The 17,366-nt window shown below is 38.9% G+C and overlaps 1 protein-coding gene across 1 annotated transcript; it reads right to left on the reverse strand.

The window, feature by feature from the left end:
* Window positions 1–1,852: 1,852 nt before the first annotated feature.
* LOC141762697 (sterol 26-hydroxylase, mitochondrial-like) lies at window positions 1,853–15,063 on the reverse strand. The gene is made up of 9 exons (XM_074626694.1): window positions 14,793–15,063; window positions 10,431–10,621; window positions 10,049–10,248; window positions 9,776–9,973; window positions 9,515–9,678; window positions 4,928–5,094; window positions 4,159–4,240; window positions 3,841–4,077; window positions 1,853–2,993 (listed from the first exon to the last, which is right to left on the reverse strand). Exons 1-9 carry the CDS (start codon window positions 15,021–15,023, stop codon window positions 2,877–2,879), a joined length of 1,587 nt encoding a protein of 528 aa, XP_074482795.1. The 5' UTR covers window positions 15,024–15,063; the 3' UTR covers window positions 1,853–2,876.
* Window positions 15,064–17,366: the final 2,303 nt, after the last annotated feature.

Here is a 17,366-nt window from a genome sequence, read left to right on the forward strand (position 1 = left end):
TAGGGTTGTACTGCAACTTCTAACTGCACATCAGTATTTACGGTTGTACTGCAACTTCTAACTGCACATCAGTATTTAGGGTTGTACTGCAACTTCTAACTGCACAGTAGTATTTAGGTTTGTACTGCAACTTCTAACTGCACATCAGTATTTAGGTTTGTACTGCAACTTCTAACTGCACATCAGTATTTAGGTTTGTACTGCAACTTCTAACTGCACATCAGTATTTAGGTTTGTACTGCAACTTCTAACTGCACATCAGTATTTAGGGTTGTACTGCAACTTCTAACTGCACATCAGTATTTAGGGTTGTACTGCAACTTCTAACTGCACATCAGTATTTAGGTTTGTACTGCAACTTCTAACTGCACATCAGTATTTAGGTTTGTACTGCAACTTCTAACTGCACATCAGTATTTAGGTTTGTACTGCAACTTCTAACTGCACATCAGTATTTAGGGTTGTACTGCAACTTCTAACTGCACATCAGTATTTAGGGTTGTACTGCAACTTCTAACTGCACAGTAGTATTTAGGGTTGTACTGCAACTTCTAACTGCACATCAGTATTTAGGGTTGTACTGCAACTTCTAACTGCACAATAATATTTAGGGTTGAACTGCAACTTCTAACTGCACAGTAGTATTTAGGTTTGTACTGCAACTTCTAACTGCACATCAGTATTTAGGGTTGTACTGCAACTTCTAACTGCACATCAGTATTTAGGGTTGTACTGCAACTTCTAACTGCACAATAATATTTAGGGTTGTACTGCAACTCTATGATTTGTCTTTTAGTTCCAGGTGATCCACCATATATGGCATGTCAGAGCTCTCATGCAGCCAAGAAAACAAGACTGTCCATGATCAAACTTTTCACATAAAACTGTTTAGGCTGGATTTACAACAGCCTCAAGACCCCAGACCCTCAGGTGCCTTAAAAGGCCCAGGTTCAGGGTGTACCAAATAGTTTGACTGATTGCAAATGTCTTTCTGAATGTGCAACACTAATGCACAATGCCAGTTTCCAGCTGTATCAATCAGGTTTTCTATACTCCAAACCATGTAGCATTTGGTGTTAAAGTCTGTTTAAAGACAATAATGCACAAGTTAAATAAATCCAACAAACCCAACAAATTAACTGGAAAAGCCAGATGGATCCACAGGAGCTCACTCTGAAATCTGAATTTTCAGAGAAATAAAGTGGAGTAATATATTGAGAAATGGGGCGTCTGATATGTTTTTGACAAACTGCATCCTGGAATTACGAGTCATTCTCTCAGATAAATTTGTGAGCCTCTTTAATTAATACTTTGTGCCCTTAAATGACTCTTTGGATGATTTGTGAATTACCTAAATGTGCACAAGTTGAATAACAAACTCCAAAAAAGCTTCTTCTTCTTTTTTTCTTTTTTTAAAGTTCTACTCTTGTGACACAATGTCTGATTAATTGAGGAACTCATGATACACCATGTTAATTGTTGATCACTGTATACGACTGTGGTGCAACAGTGAAACAGTTTATGACACTGAGCATTTCATTTCCTGCAAAAATAAAGAAGCTAAATGTACTGAAGTGTCCAGCAGGCGGCGGCAGAGGAGCAGTTTACAACTGTTGACCCAGTTTTAGTCTCCCAGTGCTTTAATGGGACTGTTTTGTATACATTTTCATTGAGCATCTTTAATCAATGACATCAAGATTCAGAGAAAAAAAAACAAGTTCAGACCAGAAATAAAATTCTGCCTGCATTTCCTCTACACGGCTGATTTACTATAATTCAAATTATCTCTCTTATTTCCATATTATTGTTGTTGTCTCCTTGTTTGTGTGGGCCCAGATAGATGAGGCAAAGATACATAGAAAATATAGATTTTTATTTGTATCATCACAATAAGATCTCCATAGGAATATTACAGTAGTGTTACAGAGATTATGGCCTAACAGAGGGCATTTCATCTCTTTCACCGCTTTTTATGAACAAGTTATCATTAATCACCCATAAAAACCTGTGGAGACTCTTTAAAGTTGTTGTTAAATCACTGCTTTGTGTAAAAAGAAAAATGTGTGTAGCTTTAGCTGTGATTTAAGCACCGTTTGATATCAAATGAAACAGAAAAGAGCCGTTGAATGCACAGAATTCAGTCTGAAAACCTCCTTTCCTTCATTGCCTTTTTGTTTCCTTCCCTGTCTCCTATCTTGCCTCTCACCTCCTTAAAGTTGAGTTCATGTTAAAAGTTCAAATAAAAACATTGTGTTGGATGTGAAATGGGTTTCATAGTGGTGAGCAGCGGATAAATTCAGCAGTAGATTATAAAACCATGGCTATAGAGAGTTATTAAAAACATAAGCTGTCAGAGGGGGGCAGTGCACACACACACACACACACACACACACACACACACACACAAACCAGGTATTTCACATCAGCCTGTGGCTATGTTAAAATTGAGAAATGAAATCCCGTCAGCAATAATAAACAACATGTCTGTGCAAAGACGGCAAAGTATGAGCATTAAGTGAAGTTAAACAATAAAAGACTGAGGAGAGTGTGTGTGTGTGTGTGTGTGTGTTGAGTCCTGTAGGTTTCAGGAAAATAATTATATATAATAATTAATCTCTATCCTCAAGTTGCATATCATTCATTGAAATGAGTGATTTATGTGCTGATTCACATGGACTCTGGTGAGAATCCTCCCACATCCAGGGTGACAAACACCAGATTTGACCTTTAATTTGCGCCCTTAAATAAGTCATTTATGTTCTTATTTCTACTGTAAAAGTGTGTGCAGACATTTACAGCTCAGGTTAAACATGTCACCTCTCATGCACCACGCGTTGTTGGACGTGCGTTTCACACATTAAATTGCTGCACCCTCATCAGCCTCTGGACAGGAAGCGCAGGTTGATGGGCTTTGCGGGGATGAGCAGGGTTCGAGTTTTCGGCTCCACGAGCGGTGCACCATGTTCAGGCTGGACCTCGTAGTGCTGCATTAGCTGGAAGGAGACATAAAACAGCCTTTAAATCCATACAGGAGCTTCATTCTGTTAGATACTTGAGGATTTTGTTTGTAGATCTTAGCAGGATATCTCAAAAACTTGAGCACAGATTTGAATGAAACAAATCATTTCTTTTTGGAGAACTTTTTCAAGGATTTCTTAATTTGTGGCTGGCTAAATAAAAGAACATAAGCAAAAGAAAAATATAAAGAAACTAGGGCTGTCAGATTTAACGCGTCGACGCAAATGAGTTTTAACGCCACTAATTTCTTTAACGCATTACTGCAACTTGCGTAGAAAACCTAATGAATCCATAGGTACCAACCATGACATATTAACTTGTCATGTGTCATGTCATGAAGGAGGTTAAATAACGCTTCAAACTTTTGTCTGTGGCAAACTTTCAAATAAATTGTGGCAAGGAAAACCTGGCATGGCCATTTTCAAAGGGGTTCCTTGACCTCTGACCTCAAGACATGTGAATGAAAATGTGTTCTATGGGAACCCACGAGTCTCCCCTTTACAAACATAACTTCCTGGACAATATTTATCATTGTTTTGTGTTGTTAACTGATTTCCAATAAGAAATATATAAATACATTTGCATAAAGCAGCATATTTGTCCACTCCCATGTTGATAAGAGTATTAAATACTTGGCAAATCTCCCTTTAAGGTACATTTTGAACAGATAAAAAATGTGTGATTGCGATTAATCGAGATTAACTATGGACAATCATGCGATTAAATATTTTAAACGATTGACAGCCCTAAAAGAAACACAAATTGGCCAAGAAGTAGGCTAAAAGTCCACTTCCTGTCTCTGTCTGTCTCTTCTTCACTCACCCTGGACAGAGCAAAGTACATCTCCATCTCCGCCACCCTCTTCCCAACACAGGCTCGCACCCCGACTCCGAAGGGGATGAAGCTGTACGGGTGGTGCTGGTAGAAGCCGGGCGCCGCCCTGCCACAGACGCTGCTGGCCGCCTCGGCACGGAGCCAGCGCTCTGGGACGAAGAGCTCTGCGTCTACGAACTCTGCTTCATTGTGACAGACTGCGTAATGACACAGATGGAACTGAGTCTGCAAAGAAGAGAAGCGTATTTAAATCATTTCTGATCTTTAAAGTTAAAGGTGCCTCACATCCTGGTTGTGCTTTCCTACCTTCTTTGGGAACCAGTAGTTTCCCACGATCACCTCATCGTCTGAAATAAAGCGTCCGTTTCCAGGAACCACGGGATAAAGGCTGGAGGAGAAAGACACAGACGACAGTCAGACTCTAAATCAGAGACAGAGCTAACCTGGAGCACGTTATTGATTATTTATGTCCGATTCAGTGTTTTATTCTTTGCTTTACGTCAGCTGTACTAGCTGTACCATATAAGTCAAAAACTGATAAAAGCTGTTCTGTCACTTTGCCAGTCTCACAGGTCAGGGCATGTCAGGTCGAAACACGTAGAAATACCACAAAATAAAAAAAATGCTCCGTCACAAGTTCTGCCTTTTAAAAAACTTATCAGCAGAAGTATCAAAAGTAAAAGTAGTCGTGCTGCAACATAACTCCTTTCAGAGTGTTTTTATTATAATGATAATAAAAACACTCTGAAATGAGTCATTATATTACATTATAATATATATAATATAATATAATGATAATAAAAACACTCTGAAAGGAGTCATTATATTATATTATATTATATTATATATATTATATATATTATATTAGCTGCATTATAATATTGTAGCTGGTCAAGGTTCAAGGAGCAGATTATTTGACTACTATATAACTAATCTAATCTAGAACACTGCATCTGACTGGTTACTAAGTACTTCATGTTTAAAGTTCAGCTGATTGATGGGCTGCTTGTTTTCCAAACTGTAGTTCCAGGGCCAACACTGCTTCGTGAGTAGTTCATACTAGCAGTCTGCTCACCGTAGCGTCTCCTTGATGACGGCCTTCAGGTAGGGCATCCTGCTCAGGTGCTCTGTGGTTGGCTCCCGTCTGTCCGGACACACAGAGTCCACCTCTCTGTAAAGTCGATCCTGAGCCCTGCGGTCCCTCGCTAAGTGGTACAGCGCCCACGACAGTGTGTTGGAGGTCTGAGATCAGGAGGGAATCAGATTATTGTCCATCACAGGGCTAAGACTAGCAGTCTGAGAGAGTCAGAGGAAATAAAGTCATTGTGAGGAAGCAACAACTCCCTCACTAACTGTTTGGTAAAGCCAAGTGGGGTTGATCACAGTTATCTTTGTTTTTCCTTATGTGGGTAGTTAAGGGGTTAATTGACTGACAGAGACTGAGTGGCTCCAAGTGTAATCAGGTGTGCTCTGATTTCCCAGGTTCTCACTGCAGGTGTCTCCAGTCTGAGCTGATGGCAGCACTCGCCTGATAAGCCAGTTTGAACTGGAAAGACGGGCTGTTAGGTTATATGACCATGTGTGAAAGTAGAGTTTGGGGGGGAGAGTGGTAAAAAGAGCAGCACCAGGCATGTGGTGAGCTGTGTAACAGAATGCAGAGGGTTTTTACCTCCATGTGTTTTTTCCTTTGTTTGATGGAATTTTTACAGACTGAAAATAAAAGTCTGCCTTATTTTTCAAGCATACTTAGCTGCCAGTGTGATGATTTCTCTTCGTGACTTTTCACCTTGCTCTCCTGCACCTCACCTTGCAACAGTCATTACAGTTCATCCATCCATCCAATACATGTTGAGATATTTCAGTCTGGACTAAAGTGGTGGAGCGACCAACCGACATCCATGAAGCTGCTACAAACTAGAAAACCTAAAGAATCCATCGGTACCAACCATGTCATACTAGCTTGTCCTGAAGGAGGCTAAATGACGTTCCAAACTTGCGCTAAATTTTAGTGAGGAAAAACTGTCATGGCCATTTTCAAAGGGGTCCCTTGACCTCTGACCTCCAGATCAGTGAATGTAAATGGGTTCTATGGGTACCCACGAGTCTCCCCTTTACAGACATGCCCACTTTATGATAATCACATGCAGTTTGGGGCAAGTCATAGTCAAGTCAGCACACTGACACACTGACAGCTGTTGTTGCCTGTTGGGCTGCAGTTTGCCATGTTATGATGTGAGCATATTGCTTTATGCTAAATGCAGTACCTGTGAGGGTTTCTGGACAATATCTGTCATTGTTTTGTGTTGTTAATTGATTTCCAATAATAAATATATACATTTGCATAAAGCGGCATATTTGTCCACTCCCATGTTGATAAGAGTATTAAATACTTGTTAAATCTCAAAGGTACATACATCACGATTAATCATGATTACCTCTGGACACTCATGCGATGAATCACCAATACATATTTTAATCGATTGACAGCCCTCAGTCCAACACTTTCATGTATTTGCCCATCTTACAACAGAACTGTATGTGCATAGTTTTGTTTTTAATGCAAAGTCCTTCGCTGCTTGTCTGAGATCTGAGAGTGGACACTGGGTGGTTATTTTAATTTCCTTTCATGGTTTTGATTGTTATTAACAAAGAGGAAGTTGGCAGTAGAAGCCGACTCTGACTGATTTATAAGCGGCTGCTGAAATGTCCTCTCTAAACATTTAAAGTCTCGACGCTGGACCTTCTTATACAAAGAGTCAATGTGTGAAGAAAAAGACGTTCAGGTTTAAGGGTTTAAAACGTGGACAGATGCAGCGCAGCATAACAGAACCGGATAAAACTTGAATTACTCCACCAACCAGTCAAGTTTCAGTTTACATCATGTCTGTCCAAAATGTCATCACTTCATCATTTTATCCTGTTAGACATGTCGGTGAAGTTGTCATAATTAGCATATGAATTCTTGGGTTATGTCCAAAAACATGATTTGTGTGGTCACGGTGATCAGTAAATGGACATTTGTGCCAAATTTGAAGACATTCCCTTTCAGGTGTTATATAGTATAATAGTCTGGACGGACAACCTGAAACATAATGCGTCCGGCCTCGGCTGTCCCCGGCGTGAAGGCATAACCAAGATAAATCCGTCTGCAAAGTTTCAGCCAAATACAGGCTGAAGGTACAGTTACATTCTTGAGGTATGTTGCAAGAGCTTGTTTCTTTGTATTGGCAACCATTTCACCAGAGAAGGAGTAGCATTTGTGTTCCTTCCAGTATGTGATTTCTCATCTATCTGTCTCAGCTCATATCTCTAGATTTGATTTGAGCTGCAGCTCGCAGCTACAACAACAAGCCTCCACCTCTCCTTGGAATGCAGACAGACGAGCTCTGCGAACGCTGCGACGTGCAGCAACTAAACACCAGCACTCGTCTCTGTTGTTGCAGCTTTATCAGGCCGAACTTAGCTGATCTCACTGTGAACGCCTCAGGACCTACTTTCTCATTGCCCTCTTGGACGCTAGATTGTGTGTTATGTGTAGATGTGGCTAAAGGTCAAGATGAAGTAGATCATGATGCATTAGCAACAGAGAATTTAGCTTGAACTTCTTTGTTTTAAGTCTTAAGGAAGTTGGAGTGTATGGAGGATGGAACCTGCCAAAATCCAAAACAAATCAATAAATAAATGACTGGATAAATAAATAAATATGTCATTAAATGTAGCAAAAATAATATTATAAAAATAAATATAGCCATTAATTAATTGATAAAATGTGACATAAATTGATATTTCTGTTTTTATTTGCTTATTTAGTTATTTATCTCTGTATTAAATGCCTTATTTATTTATTTACTCTTCTGTTTAATTTGACCTTTTATTTATTTATGTACTTATTTGTATTCATTTTTAAAAAATCTATATTTTATTTTTGCATATATTTTATTTTCAGGTTGAGTTACAGCCCCCTCATTTGCATAATGAGGCAGAAATGTATAAATAAATGTAAAAAGAAAAGAATACAGAAATAAATAAGTTTAGAGAACTAAATTTGGGGTGAAATGCAAAGGGAAAATCATGCATAAATAAATAAATGCATAAATACATACATTTAAATAAATAAATAAAAATAAATGCAAAAATAATAAATAATAAAATACATTTTAAAGTTAATAAAAATAAATAAATAAAAGGGAAAGTTAAACAGAAGAGTAAATAAATATGTTTGGGGAAATAAATAAGGGGTGAAATGCAAAGGGAAAACCATGCAAAAATAAATAAATACATTTACAGATGAATAAATAAAAGGGAAAGTTAAACAGAAGAGTAAATAAATACATAAATAAATAAATACAAATATGAATAAATAAAGACGCAAATTAAAACAGAAATATCAATTTATGTCACATTTTAATCAAATGATTAATGGATATATTTTATTTTTAATATTATTTTTGCTACATTTAATGATACATTTATTTATCTATCGGATCATGTATTCATTTATTGATGTATTTTTGATTTTGGCAGGTTTTGTCCTCCATAAGAGTGAAGTCCAGAGTCTGATTAGGCAGCTTTCTCTGCCTATCCCAGCGGACCCAGAGCCTTTCCTGGAACAACTGGAAATTCCTACATGTTGCGAGAACTGGCCTCACAAACAGTGAAGAGTCATTTCTGCTACTTCATACTTCTACTATATGATACTTTTTACTGCCCTACATGTATCTGACAAATGAAGCTCTAGTTTAAGTTCAGTCAGGAAGACGATCTTCATGCTCAGGCCTGTAATGATGTGTTCCTCACATCCTGCCACTCACTCCTCTAGTGCTGCCGCAATAACCACAATACTGACACTTTATGATCATCACATGCAGTTTGGGGCAAGTCATAGTCAAGTCAGCACACTGACACACTGACAGCTGTTGTTGCCTGTTGGGCTGCAGTTTGCCATGTTATGATTTCAGCATATTTTTTATACCTGTGAGAGTTTCTGGATCAATATCTGTCATTGTTTTGTGTTGTTAACTGATTTCCAATAATAAATATATACATACATTTTCATAAAGCAGCATATTTGCCCACTCCCATGTTGATAAGAGGATTAAATAGTTGATAAATCTCCCTTAAGATTAAAAATGTGTGATTAATCCTGATTAACTATTTTAATCGATTGACAGCCCTAATTAAAACTCAAACCACTCCTCCTCTCTCCATCTGGATGCTCTCTGTGTTCCTAACACACTTATTTTCATCAACATACGGATAAATCAGAAATCATACCAGCCTCCAGCTCTCCCACTGGACAAAACTACAACTGTCTGAAGCTTCTTGAACAGATGACAGGAGAGAAGCAGCAGTTTGAGAAGTTTCTATGGATGTTTTTTCCCCTCAGCTAAAATGAGAATATCTGCTGCTCTGTTCTCTGTGGAGGAGCTGATAGTAAACTATTTACAGCTGCTTCTATAATATATTATCATAACTAGTAGTATATACTATTATAATGTTTGTCTCATATGCTCCTGTTTATCTGAACTACTTCTGTCCTGCCACATATCCCCTCAATAAAGGTTCATCTCATCTTATCTGAAATTTAAATCGTGCATGTTAAAACTGACGCACGATGAAATAGTGATAGATTGAAGGCTGGAACCAGCAGCCCCCTACTCACCGTGTCGACCCCTCCCAGCAGCAGCTCAGTGATGCTGATGTAGACCTCGGCTCTGCTCAGCCTGTCACAGGACAGCAGGTAGGTGAGGTAAATGCCCTCCGCCGGCTTGCCGCTGGACACCTGAGCTTGGATTTCAGCGATCCTCCTGTTGATGAGGGATTGCGCTGCCCAACGGAAACACAACAACCAAACACTTTACCAACTTATAAGTGAATCCAAATGACATGAATGTCTCCTTTTGCTGTTTGTCTTGCTACATACCTATGTCATAGAGGTCGTCCCAGGCCTGGACGAAGCGTCTCCAGAAGGGGAGGACGCTGCGGCTCCAGCGAGGGAAGAGGATCACAATCTCAGACAGCGTCAGCATGTCATTGGCGGCGGTGATGAAGCGCTGCGTGTCAACGGGGATCTCCTCCTCCAGGCAGCCCAACCTGGTCTCAAACAAGATGGAGGAGATACCTGCAAGAGGTGAAGAGCATCACAAACCGCCCCGCTGACCTCAACCGCCGCTAGACTTTCTGAAAACATTCCCACCTTCAAAGCCGAACTTGTAGAGCTCAGCAGTCATGTCTGAAACGGTGGCCTGGTCCTCGCTGCGACTGCGGAGGAGCTCGACGCGTCGCAGTAGATCTCCGACCACCTGGTGGATGATGGGGGCGTAGGTCAACACTTCCCGCAGCTTTAGCATCTTAGGGTTCAGGGCGCTGCGGATGCGGTACCACTCCGGTCCTGTGCTACAAAGCAAAAGAGTTCTTCAGATTAACAACTCTTTTAGGGACCTTTACGAACACTTTAGAGAGGAAGAGAGTTGCTACCGGGGATTAAACCCAAACGACTAGGACCACTAATGATTATATTAGCTGTTGTTTATGACCGTTATTATCTTTTACATTTAAAGGAAGATCCATAAACTCACTCCACATGCAGCCCGTAGGCCTGACCTCTCAGGTCCCGGTACTCCTTCCAGTGAGGCAGCTCGGCTCGGAGCGGGTAGCGGCCCTCCTGTTGGATCACCTGAGCGATGAGCTCCGGAGTCGCCACGTTGACGATGTCGAAGGGGCCGAATCTGGAGCGCCAGATGGGCCCGTAAAGGCTCTTCTGGACATCCTGGAAGAGTAACTTGAGTTTAAAGTAGTTCAACATATAATCAGCCCGTATTATATAAATACTGCTCCCATGGTAATGCATCAATAATATATTATATGATATAAAACACTCTGAAAGGGTTCATGTGTGTGTAATTCAGAGTACTACTTTTAAAAGTTGTGTAACTCCAGATTGGCAGGTCCGCCATTGGCGCCCCGTTCTCTTCACAGATGAGAGAAGGTTCACACTGAGCACATGTGACAGACGTGAAAGAGTCTGGAGACGCCGTGGTGAACGGTAACATCATCCAGCATGATCCGTTTGGTGGTGGGTCAGTGATGGTCTGGGGAGGCATACTGTATCCTTGGAGGATCACAGACCTCCATGTCATAGCCAACGGTACCCTGACTGCTGTTAGGTACTGGGATGAAATCCTCAGAGCGATTGTCAGACCGTAAGCTGGTGCAGTGGGCCCAGGGTTCCTCCTGGTGCAGTGGGCCCTGGGTTCCTCCTGGTGCAGTGGGCCCTGGGTTCCTCCTGGGTTCCTCCTGGGTTCCTCCTAGGCTCCTCCTGGGTTCCTCCTGGGTTCCTCCTGGGTTCCTCCTAGGCTCCTCCTGGGTTCCTCCTGGGTTCCTCCTGGGTTCCTCCTGGTGCAGTGGGCCCCGGGTTCCTCCTGGTGCAGTGGGCCCTGGGTTCCTCCTGGGTTCCTCCTGGGTTCCTCCTAGGCTCCTCCTGGGTTCCTCCTGGGTTCCTCCTGGGTTCCTCCTAGGCTCCTCCTGGGTTCCTCCTGGGTTCCTCCTGGGTTCCTCCTGGTGTAGTAGGCCCCGGGTTCCTCCTGGTGCAGGACAGTGCCCGGCCTCATGTGGCCAGAGTGTGTAAGCGGTTCCTAGATGACGAAGGCATTGATGCCATTGACCGACCCTCACTAGGTCTCCTGACCTAAATCCAATTGAGCACCTATGGGACGTTATGTATCGGTGAATCCGACGCCACCAAGTACCGCCACAGACTTTCCAGGAGCCCTCTGATGCCCTGATCCAGGTCTGGGAGGAGATCCGCCAGGACACCATCCGCCAACTCATCAGGAGCATGCCCAGACGCTGTAGGGAGTGCATACAGGCACGCGGGAGCCGTACACACTACTGAGTCACTTTATGAGTTGATGTGATGAAATGAAAAGAATGTGATTTACATTCTTTACTTTGATTTTGGGTGTGATTTTGAATCCAGCCCTCAATGAGTTGATGATTTTGGTTTTCATTGACCGTTGTTACGTCATTTTGTTCTCAACAAATTATTCAATGTACATCAGTAACGATTTTACACTTGAATAGTTAGTTATCAAGATCTGATGTGTGATTTAAGTGTTCCCTTCATTTCTTTAGAGCAGTGTATTAAAGGTCACATATTATGCTCATTTCCAGGTTCATAGATGTATTTTAATGTTGCACTAGAACATGTTTACATGCTGCAATGTTCAAAAAACCCTTTATTCTTCTCATACTGCAGCCTGAGTCTGCCTGCCTCAGAGCCTAATTCAGCCTCTGTCTGAAAACCACTGATTCACAGCCTGTCTTTACAGATCCATCTGTGAGAAATGACCGACAGAATCATCCCAGAGGAGAGCAGACAGCTGAAAGCAGATGGGAGATACAGAGCTAACCCCATTAGCTACATGCTACCGCTATGACACGGTGTGTAAACACAGCGACCATCAGGGTGGAAAATAGAAGATGTGAAACAGTAGTCAGTTCATTATTTCTGCTAAAAGATAAATGTATGGAAGATCAGAGTAATGGTATTGTAAGTGCCGTTGCATAAATGTGTTCATGATATATAATTAGTAATTGATCCCATAAGTTCATGCAATAAATAAATAAATAGATAATTCATTTAATGTAAGGTTAAAAATTTAAATATGATGTGAGTAAAATTATTTGTTTCATACAGTTCAAAATGTGTAACAGGTAGAAGTGTTTCAGTCAAAAGTACATTAGTCCACTGTGTTTTACGTTCCGCCCCGGAACCAATGTTCCCTGTGTAGTACCACTACGACGGAATTCATTGAGGGACTAAAACAATCCAACGTAAGTGAAGGAGCAGATGCCTTTCGCGGGCTCTGTAAAGTGTTTAAAGCTATGATTATCGACGTCTGAAGCTAAAAGCAGACAGTCAAAGAGACTTTCAAAAGGACTTTCATGGACTCAAGAACCTCTTTTCATGACAAGCGGCCAACGAGTTTTCACGGCGTGTGCATGACGTGACTCAGAAGTGAAGCATCAGAGAAAGACGTGTCCAAGCAATAAACGCCCGTATCAAAGAACCGACCTGTGTCTGTGTTGTTGTGAAGAGAGCTACAGGTATATTATTTACAATAGTAGCTGTCTCTGTGTTACCATGACTACAGACCACCGGAGCTTAGCTTACCATAGTTTACCAGAGCTGAAGACTTTCTCCTGTACCATGTTAACTTAACTAACTAACAGGTGGGATGATTACAAATGCTGTGAATAATTAATATTGTCATCTGTCTACTCAAATAAAGTTTGACTGTGAAACAGAAATGTGTTGTGTTGCTTACAAGTCACTATTTACTACCTGTAATCTGCTACATGCATGACATCAAATATATATAATATATAAATATCATCTGTTTAAACAGTGTAATTACATAAAGCCTTTGTGAAAGAACATGTTATATTTAGATGATGGGAGTACATGAAGCCTGTTCTGCTGGTTCTTGCAGACTTTGCTCAAGTTAGGTTGAGGAGGAGAGACAGTGACGCGCTGTGGGGCGGGGTCAGCTACTGAAGGTTCTGCTCTGGTTCGACCAGGAAACCCTTACATGGCTTGCATTTCTCTAATGACGTCAGAAGAGAAGGGAAAAAAGCGAATTTTTTTTCTGCACCCATTTCCGGACAAACGGAGGAGGAGAAAAAGAGAGAGGATGGTCTTTTATGATACTATGGTGGCCTGTAGACACACTGGGGACAGATATTGATGTTTAAAAGACATGGAAAAGTGCATTTTGCATAATAGGTGACCTTTAAACTAAAATCATAAAGTTCTTCATAACATTTTGTGAGGATTGCAACTCGATCAGAGTCACACATCTCCTCTGCTCCTCTATTTAAGAAACTCCACATTCTTACTATTTATGATATCAATATTTCTCAAATATGTGTTTTTATTTATAAGATACTTTCTGGTGGGAATATTCCTGAGCAGTTCAAGACCTATTTTAAAACAGATTCTCAGGTCCATTCTTACTCAACCTGTCAGTCTCTAGATCTTCATCCTCCTAAATGTCTCACTAGTAGAGGTCAGTTTTCAATAAGATTTAGGGGAACCAAATTATGGAGTAGCTTTTCACATCCATCAATAAACTGTTCATCTGTCAAATGTTTCAAAAGTCGCTTAAAGGGTCATTTAATTAACTTGTAATTGCTTTACCCCATGTTGTCCATGTATCTGTTTCTATGTTTTTTATTTTTTTCCCACTCACAATGTTGTTTGGTTACGATTACCCAGAAGTCTTTATAGATATTTAAAACAATATCCTCCTCACAAACACTAACCAAACACTACCACGCAACAAACACACACACACACACACACACACACTTATCTTTTTTGATATATTCACTGTATTGTTATTGTTGTTACTATATATATCTTGTCCTAATTGTTTGTTATCACTATTATGTAGTCATATTGTTTCTTTATATTAATCTTGTCTCTAGGTGGAGGCTTCAGATAAACCCAGTGTTTTTTTTTGCCTCTTCCTGCACTTTATATTATTAATTTTTTTTTTTTGTTATGTTGTATAGTCTTAAATCATATTGTCATTTACCATTATCATTTATTTATTTATTCTTTTGATTATTTATTATGTATCATTTATAATTATATTGTCATTTATCATTATCATTTTTTATTTAGATTATTTATTATATATTATTTATTTATTATTATATTGTCATTTATCATTTATTCTTTTGATTATTTATTATAAATCGTTTATTATTATATTGTCATTTATCACTATCATTTATTTCTTTATTCTTTTGATTACTTGTTATGTCAGATGCATTCAAGTGTTGAGCTCTTCAGGGTAGAAACTATCAAATAAGATGAAAACATGGATCATAAATGAGTTTTGTGAGCAGCAGGTTAAAGCAGTGTAACTGACCTGCAGTAAGTGGCTCTTGTCTGCGTATCCTTTGACGAATAACCAGTAGAGAGTGGTGGATAAACTGGGACCAGGCAGGTCATCGATGCTCTTCAGCTTCCCAGCCTCGGTGGTCGCCTGGACGTTCAGGTTTCTGCTGGAAACAGAGAGGTGGTGGTGTCGCAGCTCCAGTGTCCGAGCAGAGAGCACAGAGAGCCGCAAAGCTCTGGCTGCAGCCACGAAGGAGCTCATGGTGTGAGCTGGAAGCCGGTAGTCCGAATGGGTTTGTTTGTGTCAGAGTCAGACTTTTTAGTGCACATCCCCCTGCAGGGAGCTTTCAGTACTCCAGCAACTGATTTGTTAATCAATGCATCTATCATTGAACTGTGGCTGAAATCAGTCATTTAACATTATCATTTATTTATTTATTCCTTTGATTATTTATTATGTATCATTTATTATTATATTGTCATTTATCATTATCATTTTTTATTAATTATTTAGATTACTTATTATGTGTCATGAATTAATATATTGTTATTTATCAATTATTCCTTTGGTTATTTATAATGTGTCATTTATTATTATATTGTCATTTATCATTATCATTCATTTATTTATTTATTCTTTTGATTATTTATTATGTATCATTTGTTATTATATTGTTATTTATCATTAATTCTTTTGATTATTTATTATGAATCATTTATTATTATATTGTCATTTAACATTACCATTCATTTATTTATTTATTCCTTTGATTATTTATTATGTGTCATTTAATATCATATTGTCATTTATCATTATCATGTTTTATTGATTATTTAGATTATTTATTATGTATCATTTATTATTATATTGTCATTTATCATTATCATTTTTTATTAATTATTTAGATTATTTATTATGTATCATTTATTATTATATTGTCATTTATCATTTATCCTGTAACAAATATGTTAAAGCCTTTTTGTTAATAGAAACTCAATACTTAAAATGTTTAAGGATTCTACATAACTCTGGCTTTTAAAAAAATTAAATGTATAAAGTAAAAATATATATTTTTTTAATTTATCAGGAAAAACTGGACCATTTGTATACAGAAAAGAGATGATTATTCTCTTAGTTGTATTATTATTCTCTTTATTTTAAATCTAAATCCAACAAAAACAAATCAGAAAGCATCGACTGCCTTGAAAATCTTTCTCATTTCACTATATATGCACCTGTACCCATGTTCTGTTCTTTGCTTATCCTTTTTTATTTTCATATAACCTTGTATAATAATATATATAGTAATATAACAATACCTTTGATGTTCTTGCGCTGATGAGCAACATTATATTCAGAAAATGTGTTTTATTCTACTGCTAAAGATCTTGATTCAGTGAAGTCCTGGCTTTATAAGGCACATTGTTAAATAAAGAGACAATGATTCATAAACCCTGAGATCACGTTGTCCCTCCAATCTATCGATTAGTTTACAACATTAGTCGTATGTGTTTTCAGTGTATTGAGCCTTCAGGGCCACAGTAGGTAAGATTAGCTCACAACGTTAGTCGAATGATGTCCAATAAATAACATCATATTCAGAAAATGTGTTTTAACGCCCTCTTGTGGCGACGGTTGGTAACTGCAACTGTATTTTAAGTCAAGTTAGAGGAATTACATATAAACAACACTTCCTGTTAGATCCTTCAAAATAAAACATTTATAGTTTGAATGTTTACCGACAGTATTATTATACGATTTTGTTACTTCATGGTAGTAGGGACAACTTGATAAAGGAAATGGAAACGTATTAAACCTTTTTCTACTAAACCAAAGTGTGAGAACAATCATTTTGGAGGAAACTAACGTCCGTTAGTTTCGGCTAACATTGTAAACTAATCGATAGACTCGAGGGACTGTGACAACATGATCGCAGGTTTAGCCGAGCCGGCCAACTTTCTACAGCAAAAGCGTATAATAATACTGTCGGTAAACATTCAAACTAAAACTCCACCACCGTCTTTTATTGGGTTTTATTTTGTAGGATCTAACAGGAAGTGTTGCATATATGTAATTCCTCTAACTTGACATTATTATATGTAACACTTCCTGTTAGATCCTTCAAAATAAAACTTTTATAAAAGACGGTAGTGGATTTTCAGTTTGAATGTTTACCGACAGTATGACTATACACTTTTGTTGTCGAGGCTCGGCTAAACCTGTGATCATGTTGTCGCAGTCCCTCGAGTCTATCGATTAGTTTACAATGTTAGCCGAAACTAACAACGACTAACGTTACTTTACCTCCAAAATGAATGTTCTCACACTTTCGTTTAGTAGAAGAAGGTGTAATACGTTTCCATTTTCTACATCAATTTGAATCCACTACCGTAAAGTCACAAAATCGTATACTAATAGTGTCAATAAACATTCAAACTATAAAGGTTTTATTTTGAAGAAATCAACAGGAAGTGTTGTTTATATGTAATTCCTCTAACTTGACCTTAATGCAGTTGCAGTTACCGACCGTCGCCACAAGAGGGCGTTAAAACACATTTTCTGAATATAATGTTATTTATTGGACATCATCATGTTGAGGCTGTA

This window comes from Sebastes fasciatus, chromosome 24 (assembly GCF_043250625.1).
Source record: "Sebastes fasciatus isolate fSebFas1 chromosome 24, fSebFas1.pri, whole genome shotgun sequence".
NCBI classification, from domain to species: Eukaryota; Metazoa; Chordata; class Actinopteri; order Perciformes; family Sebastidae; genus Sebastes; species Sebastes fasciatus.

What these genes read in the sequence shown, in the direction of transcription:
- LOC141762697 (XM_074626694.1), bottom strand. Translation starts at nt 15,023, where the DNA reads ATGAGCTCCTTCGTGGCTGCAGCCAGAGCTTTGCGGCTCTCTGTGCTC. An exon ending in ACAAGAGCCACTTACTGCAG is followed by an intron (nt 10,622 to 14,792) that starts GTCAGTTACACT and finishes TTACTCTTCCAG; the next exon opens with GATGTCCAGAAGAGCCTTTA. An exon ending in GTCATCAAGGAGACGCTACG is followed by an intron (nt 4,241 to 4,927) that starts GTGAGCAGACTG and finishes TTTCTCCTCCAG; the next exon opens with CCTTTATCCCGTGGTTCCTG.